Source organism: Galeopterus variegatus, unplaced genomic scaffold (assembly GCF_000696425.1).
Source record: "Galeopterus variegatus unplaced genomic scaffold, G_variegatus-3.0.2 Scaffold1337, whole genome shotgun sequence".
NCBI classification, from domain to species: Eukaryota; Metazoa; Chordata; class Mammalia; order Dermoptera; family Cynocephalidae; genus Galeopterus; species Galeopterus variegatus.
In genome coordinates, this window is record NW_007727448.1 from 4,326 (window position 1) to 12,229 (window position 7,904).

Here is a 7,904-nt window from a genome sequence, read left to right on the forward strand (position 1 = left end):
CGGTGGGTAGTCGCTGGAGTCAATGTACCCCTCAGGATCGGAGAAGCTCACGCTGCAGAGAGCTGGAGGGAAGCACTTTAATTAGGACACCAGGAACAACTGGGGTGGAACTGGGCCTCTAGGGGGACCTGTGTGTTCCTGTCCCCACCCCTCCCAATGCTGTTAATTCTCCTTCAGCTCCAGAGTCAACATATAACAAAAATAGCAATAGTTGACATGGAATGGCCACTTAGTATATGCTGGCAGATGACATTCTAACTTGTCTACAGGGTGATCCCATTTATCCTCATGAGGACTGATGTTTTATTCCCATTTTAGAGACAAGTAAACAAAAGCCCAGAGAAGGGCTGTGTCTGGGCCAAGCTCACACAGCAAGCACCATTCAAACCCAGAGCTCACTCTCTAATGAGTGGCCACATTGCATTTGCCCCAAACCAATGTGTGCTTGGCAGGTGGGGGTCCCTCTCCTGTGTTTGAAGACGGGAGAGAAAATAAAAGAAAGATGGGAACACACAAGTGCACTTTATCAGTCAAGAGAAATACATGTAATGGTCAAAGTAAAAGCACTTTGAAAAGGCTACTGCCTTCTAAGCAGGTTAGGCAATTCTGTTTCAAAATGAAATGTTTTGAATCCAGCTCATTAGTGGTGTGGCCTTGGGCAGGTTGCTGGGGTCCCGGGGTCTCAGTGGTCTCCTCTTTGAAGTGAAGATCTTAATTCTGAGCCACAGGGCCAAACTCATAGTTAGTGCTCAATAGATGAGAACTGTGGGGGCCTGGGTGTCCCTGGATCCCCTCCACCCCCCTGCCCTGCACACAGTGGGTGCCTCATGGCTGTTGCAGGAGGGTGGGTGGAGTTGGGGGCTGCATACCTGGGGCCTGCTCAGTGGTGATGACCGTGGTGGTGATAATGGTGGACGTGGTGGTCTCCTGGCTCTCTTCTGAGGCTGACCCCGTCAACTCGTTCTCACCTTTGTCCACGAGGCTCATGGGGCTGGCATCCTCAGGGGCAGCCTCCTGGGCCTGAACAGGCATGTTGGGCTCCCTGGGGTCCGGCTTCTGGGGCAGCGTGTGGGCCGCATATGGCTGCGAGGTGAAGGGGGAGATTTGTAGGGGTGCCGGCGTCGTGGGGACTGCATCTTCCTTCTCATCCAGCCAGAAGGGCACTTCTGACGATGGCTCAAAGGTGACGACAGGGTCCGGGTCCCCTGGTGGATGGGGCTTCTCCGTGGAGGAGGAGAAGAGACCTGGACCCGATGCTGGCTGGGACCCTGCCCTCTGGATGGTGGCTGTGGAGGTGGCTGTCGGCTTTAGCTGCTTCCTGGCCAAGTTCACCTGCTTGAGAGAAGGCAGCTGCTTCCTGGGGGAGAAGGGGTGCTTGGTGCCAGCCTCCTCTGGAAGCAGAGGTGACAGGGCTGGGGAGTCGTGATGCACGGGGGGTGCTGTCCCTTCCAACTCTAGCTCGCCTAGCTCTTCCCCCGGCTGCGTGGGATTCAGAGGGGCTGTTGTCACTCTCTCTTCAGGGCTGTCTTTAGCCAGACTGCTGCTGTCCAGTGCTCCAGAGGGCAGCAGGTGAGGACCAGAAGGGCCAGCATCTCCCTCTGAGCGAGCATCTTGGGAGAGGAGAAAAGACACCAGTTAGCTTGGGGCCAAGGGGGTTCAGGACTCCTACCTTCCGTCAGTCTCTGACAGTGGCCCTCCCACGGGTGGCACCCAAGTCATGCCGGGCTGGCCTCCAAACCATTTAACACTCAGCATCCAGCTGAGACTTGAGAGAGGCCATACTTTAGGAGTAAAAGGCACACCCTACAATTAGACCTAATTTTTTTTTTTCCTTTTTGTCTTTTTTCGTGTCCGGCAACGGACCGCAACCCTCAGTGTTGTGCCCGTACCGGACCGGGACGGCCACGGGATCGCAACCCTCGGCGCTGCGCCCGCACCTCGCTCAGCCAGTGAGCGGGAACTGGTCTGTATGTGGGATCCGAACCCTCGGCGGGAGCGCAACCGCGCTTCCCAAGTGGCACACTGTAGCAGTGCGCAACCAGGCCGGCCCGTTTCCTTCCTTTTTTTTGCCTTCTCTCCCTTTATTGTCTTTGTTCCCCCTTGTGCTCTTTCTTCCTTCCGTCCTTCACCCTCTTCTTCCCTCACTCCCCCACTCCCTTTCTTTTCCTGAAGATTTGGAATTGATCATGCCAGGACTGCGCTAAGCATTAGGACTACAGAAACCAAGGGCATGAGAGTCTCATGACCCAAGTGTATATGTACTCGGGGAGGGGAAGCAGGGGCAGAAAAGTACAAACAATCTTATTTGGTGTGATAATTGCTTAGAAAGAGAGAAGCCTGTGTGATAACAGGACAAAGAGGATGGGCCCTTAACCCAATCTGCAGGGCAGGGCTGCCATGTTCAGTTGGGCAGGTCGTTCATTGCACAAGGACATCTAGCTAAGAGGATGGTGGGAATGTAAACCAGGCCTCACTCTCTTCTCCAAACTGTGTGCTATGCCTTGGTTCAGGATTATATTGTCTGGGATTGAGGGGGCACACTTTTTAAAAAAATAAAAGTAAAGCTTTTATATATAAAAATGACTTTGTGGGAGACACAAAATGATTTATTTGAGGATTCAGAATCATGAAGCAGATTAAAAACAGAGAGATGTGTGAAGACCCATGGAGACCAGGGTCTGGCTGAAGTGGGTGCACACAAGGACTTGCAAGGGGCAGAATGCACAGGTGGAGGGTGATTAGGGGTAAAGCCAAGGTAGGGAGGTAGGGACCAAGGTCCGGAGGCCCTTTTATACCCTGCTAGTCCCTTGTGATTTATTTTTGTCTTGAAAGTAAAACCATCTAGTAATATTGAAGGAGATCTGGTCCAGGCAGCTATCTGGCAGTATTGTGCTTGAAATCATTTTTGTTTACTTTTTTTGAGACCCAGTTCTGCCAATTGCTGGTGAATGGCTTCACCTGTCTGAGCCTCAGTTCCCTCAGCTATGAAATGGGGCTATTTCCTAGGGTTGCATTATTCAGTAATGCATGCAAAGCACTTAAGACAGTGCCTCATCCATAGTGAGTGCTTAGTAAATGCCAGCTGCTGTCATCTTTTTTTTTTTAAACTGTTGTCATTGTAATCCTAGTCCCACAGCAGGAATCTGAAGCAGTCAGAACATCTCCAATGATGATTTTGAGACAGAGAGGAATGACATCATTAGGACAAAGGTTCTCGGACTGGTAGCTGTCCTTGTCGATTTTCTGCAGAAAGACACTCACTCAGCCACAGTCTCCAGGCCCTTCAGTGCTGTCATTTAAATTTATTTCAGTAGTCGTTGGAAAGGCTCATTTACTTTCATGGAGTCAGTGGCAGTGGCTTAATCTATATAGACTGCAACAGTTTGCAACTGGCATCAACAAATGTTCCTGTTGTGTAACATTGATTACCAGCCAGTGCTCATTCCAGGCTGGCGGTGACGTTGGGGCTGGAGCAGGTACCAGGGAGGAGAGAGTGTGTGAATGACAGGAGGGCAGGTCATGGTCATTCAGAGGTGAAGCAGGTTTCCTGGTCTAAGTTGGGAAGCACTGAGGCTTCAGAGTTAGACCTGGGTTCAAATCCTGCCTTCTACAGTTACAAGCTGAGTGAACCTGGACAAGTCCATTAACTTTTCTGAGGCTGAGCAGCCTCTTTTGTATAAAAGAGATATTCTGTCTACTTCCTAGGTTTAGATCAGACATGAGGCTGCTCAAAACTGTGGCTTTTATGCACACCGTCGATTTTACCAATGATTGCTGTGAACCAACTTTGTAGACTGTGGAGTGAGAAGAGGGTGCTGAGGTCAGGACACCCAGCTCCTGAGACCCAGCTGTGGTTTGATGCAAAGGGCTTGGATGCAACCAGGGGTTGGGGGATCTGGGTAGTAGTCCCATCCTGGTCACCACTCACTGACGTGACTTTGCATGGGTCTCCTCTTTGTGTTCTCTATGTATCAGCTAAACTAGATATGATGTAAGGGCCATTCTAGCTCTTGACATTGTTAGTTTTTGACATGACAAGGTAATTCACAATTATTCTTAGAACCATTTGTTAACCATGATAAATGGGAAGAGTGACTGCCAAATCCCTAGTGGCTGATGAGTTGCGTTGGGTCCTGTGGCCAGCCAGCCCCTTGACAAATATGTCTCCTTGATCACAAGGGGAGGTTGAGAGAGAGAGAGAGAGAAGGATGGCAACCATGATTAGAAAAACAAGTTGTGTCACCTGCACACACAAGGTGACAAAAAGCGCATCAATTTTCCTTACACACAATAATATGATATTTATAACATCTTTTTTTTTTTTTCCTTTTTGTCTTTTTTTGTGTCTGGCAACGGACCGCAACCCTCAGTGTCGCACCCGTAACGGACCAGGACCGGCAACGGGATCGCAACCCTCGGTGCTGTGCCCGCCCCTCGCTCAGCCAGTGAGCGGGAACCAGTCTGTATGTGGGATCCGAACCCTCGGCGGGAGCGCCACCGCGCTCCCAAGCGGCACACTGTAGCAGTGCGCCGCCGGGCAGGCCCTATAACATCTTATTTTTGATCGCTTTCCTGAATGCTGAATAGGTGGCCAGGCATGTGCTAAATGCTTTGCAGTTTACTTCTTTTAATTCTTTCCACCTTATTAGGTAGAAAATATTCCTGTTTTACAGATGAGCAGACTGGGGTTCTGGGATATTAAGTAACTTTTCAAGGTCACATAACAAAGCTGGGGTTCAAATCTAAGTTTCCCTGACCTCAAAGTCCATTCTACTAGCTCTCTTTAGAAATGTGGGGTATTGTGGTCACCTGGCATTCTCCTCCTCAGCTTGAAGCAGGCTCTTCCCCTTTTCCTCCCAAATTCTCATTTTGTTTGTATTTCTGCTGAGTGGGCTGTAATCCCAGCTCCCCACCTCGAATTCAGATCCACCACATCTGAATTTCCAGGGGTAGGTCTTGGGAAGTTGAGGATTGAAAAGTCCCTCCAGTGCTTTTTATTATCAGGGTGATCAGGGAAATTCAGGAATCTGTGACCTTGCCTGACTTTCTACATATTCCTCTTTAGTTTTGCCTTATAGGTACCCGAGGAGGTTGCAGGTGGCAGGAAACAGGGTGTGAGTTTGCACAGCAGGTGGTGACTCTTTGACTCTTTCTAAAGCCTGTGACCTCCCCTGGTGATCCCAGCCCTCCAAGACCCAAACACAGCCCATGGAAGCAGAAGCAAATACAAGAGAATGGATTCTGCAATTGGCTTCCTCTTCACAGCCACTGCTCCCACCCCTAGGGTCCCCAGGGTAAAAGGATACTAACCACAGCAGCTATAAAGCACTTAGGACATAAACGCAGCTAGGTTGAAAGTCAGCCTTTTCCCACTGGAAACATGACTGTCAAGGAAAGTTTTGTATTTACCAGTTAAATTCACCTCCCTGCCTCCAACATGCCCCCCACCCCCCCAAATCACACACAGGTGGGATCTTGCTGGCTGGCATCAAACGTAAGGCCAAGTTCAAGCCAGATGAATATGTATCTGTGGTCTGCAACGTATGCAGCCTTCAGGCCTCATTCATAAGCTGGGATGTTGGCCAGATGAGCGACATGCAAAAAACCAAGTCCCATTGAGAATTAGTCAGAATTGGATTCCAGGGCCTCAGAAATGCAGCAATTTAATAACTTGCTCTAATAGGCTGGTTTTTCCTGGGACCCCAATACTACTGAGTTAAATTCACTCTTCTCTCTCTGAGCTTCAAAAGTTTCAATCATAGTTGTCACATTTGGCTGATTCTTCCTTTGTCATGTACGTTCAGTTCCCTACTCAGATGTAGTCAATGAATAAATCAATCAATGAAAGTGTTGGGTGTTGACTTTCTCCTCTGGTTGACACTCGGCATGAGACAGGCAACACTCTAAGATATGGCCCCTGCCCTCAAGGAGTCAGGAAGACAGACACACACTGATAGCCCAGTACAGAGATCCAACAGAAGAGATGACTCTTTAATTAAATGCATTTAGATGTTGCTCTTCTCTCCAGGGATGAAACTAAGCCACATGAAAGGCAGCTGAGCATTTGTCCTGACATCCAAGTTGGGGAGGGAACATCTCTCTCTCTCTGCTTTTTCTCTAACTTTGATGGGAGATAGGAGATCAGATGGGGAAGCATCCCATTAAAGTGGAAAAAGCACAAGTTCTGAAGCTGAAGGTTTATTTCTTAAATGCCCGGCAGCCGCAGAATGGCTGGGACGGACGCAGAATCCCAAGCAATAACTTGTCATCCTGCAGGCACAAAGCCATGTCAGTGAAGGAACGGGAGCTGCGGAGTGCTTCTGCCATCACGTTCAGTGAAAAGAGCAGTTCTATGGTGTGTATGTAAACGACTAGAAACAACCAAGTAAAACAGATTGCCATGCGGAGAGTTGTATTTTGACTTGAAGGAATGGCACGGGGTGGTGAACCTTATTGCCTCTAGGTGGTGAAATTGTTGATGATGTTTTTTCTCCCTTCTACTTTTTGGCATTTTCCAAAGTGTGCATAACAAGCATATAATACATTCTTAAGTGAAAAAAAGTATTTACAAAAATAGCTGTGTTTAAGTGCTGGCTTTAGCACCTAGTGGTTGAGAGGTCTCGGAAAGGCAAAGACATATTTGTAATCACAGAAGCACTTCATTTACTGACTGAGTCATTAAGTCTCTGGAATGCAGTTTCCTCACCAGGGATGGTGATAATTTTTCCCTCACAGGACTATTTACAGTGACTATCTCTAGGAGGCAGGACTGATGGGTGAATCAATGGATATATTTTTGGTAAAAGGGACTACAAAAATGTTAGTCACTATTGTAGTCATCATTATTAATATCCAATTCATTGGTTATTTCTTGTACCTTCGGACTTCACGATGAGGACTTGCTCAGCCTGCCCACGTTGGTTTGTTTAGCCCCAACAGGGACAAACCCAAAAGGTAAACATCACATCTTAAAGATCAAAAGTCTCCCACAGATCATGGTTTCAAACTGCCCAGAGAAGAAACTTGAGGTCCAGAGAGGGGAAATGGCTACCCAGGGTCACACAGCACAGAAGAAGCAGTAACAAAACAAGGCTGTCTGAGGATTGAAAAACCATGCCCAAACATGTCAAACAAAACCAAAAACGAAACTGAGAGCACCTGGATTTCCCTGAAGAGTCAGTTAATTCTATGCCTTCTGTATCTGGGCTGGATATTTTTACCTGGGGCAAGGGCCTGTCCTGTGCACTGTAGGGTATTGAACAGAATCCCTGGCCCCTACACACTACCATCCCCCCATCCACCCTCAGTTGTGACAATCAAAAATGATTTCAGATATTGCCAAATGTCCCCTGGGTGACAAAATCACCTCTGGTTCAGGACCACTGGGTTAACCACAGTGACCATTGGCACTGTACTTGGAACTGAATAAATCTCCCCTCCCACCTCTGGAGCTGATCAGCTTTGTTTTGCTTATATCACTGAATTTTAGCACTGAAGAAGGTCTTAGCATAATCCGTATTTTATAGATAAGGAACATGGATTGAGTGAGGGCTGAGTTTCCTTGTCCCAGCATATTTGGTCATCGCTTCAGTCACTTATTCACCTGTCCATTCATTCATTCATTTAGCACTTACTACATACTAGCCTCTGCACCAGGCAGCAGGTGCTGGCACCTAGAGATCAGCCTTGGATAGATTCATGGTGCTGATCCCATCTGGACTTTGAGAAGACTCTCTGGGACAAAGGGCAGAGGTCGGGGTTGGCTCGAGGTCAGTAGGAGTCTCATCTACTGACTCAGTTGCAGCCCTCTATGCCCACACTAGCAATACTGATCTTTAGATTATGATTTACACTCCACAAAGGGCATTACCACTCGTAATCTCATCCCAACCTCCAAATGGTAT

General features: G+C 48.2%; 1 protein-coding gene across 1 annotated transcript in view; it reads right to left on the reverse strand.

Annotated features, from left to right (window-relative positions):
• The window catches only part of LOC103593393 (seizure 6-like protein), a gene marked incomplete at its 3' end in the record, with an annotated part of 17,420 nt that overhangs the window by 3,462 nt on the left and 6,054 nt on the right, over positions 1-7,904 (reverse strand). The window contains exons 2-3 of the mRNA XM_008576357.1: positions 870-1,610; positions 4-62 (exon numbers count right to left, since the gene is read on the reverse strand). Coding sequence (XP_008574579.1) covers positions 4-62; positions 870-1,610 — 800 coding nt within the window. The remainder of the gene's footprint in view (positions 1-3; positions 63-869; positions 1,611-7,904) is intronic.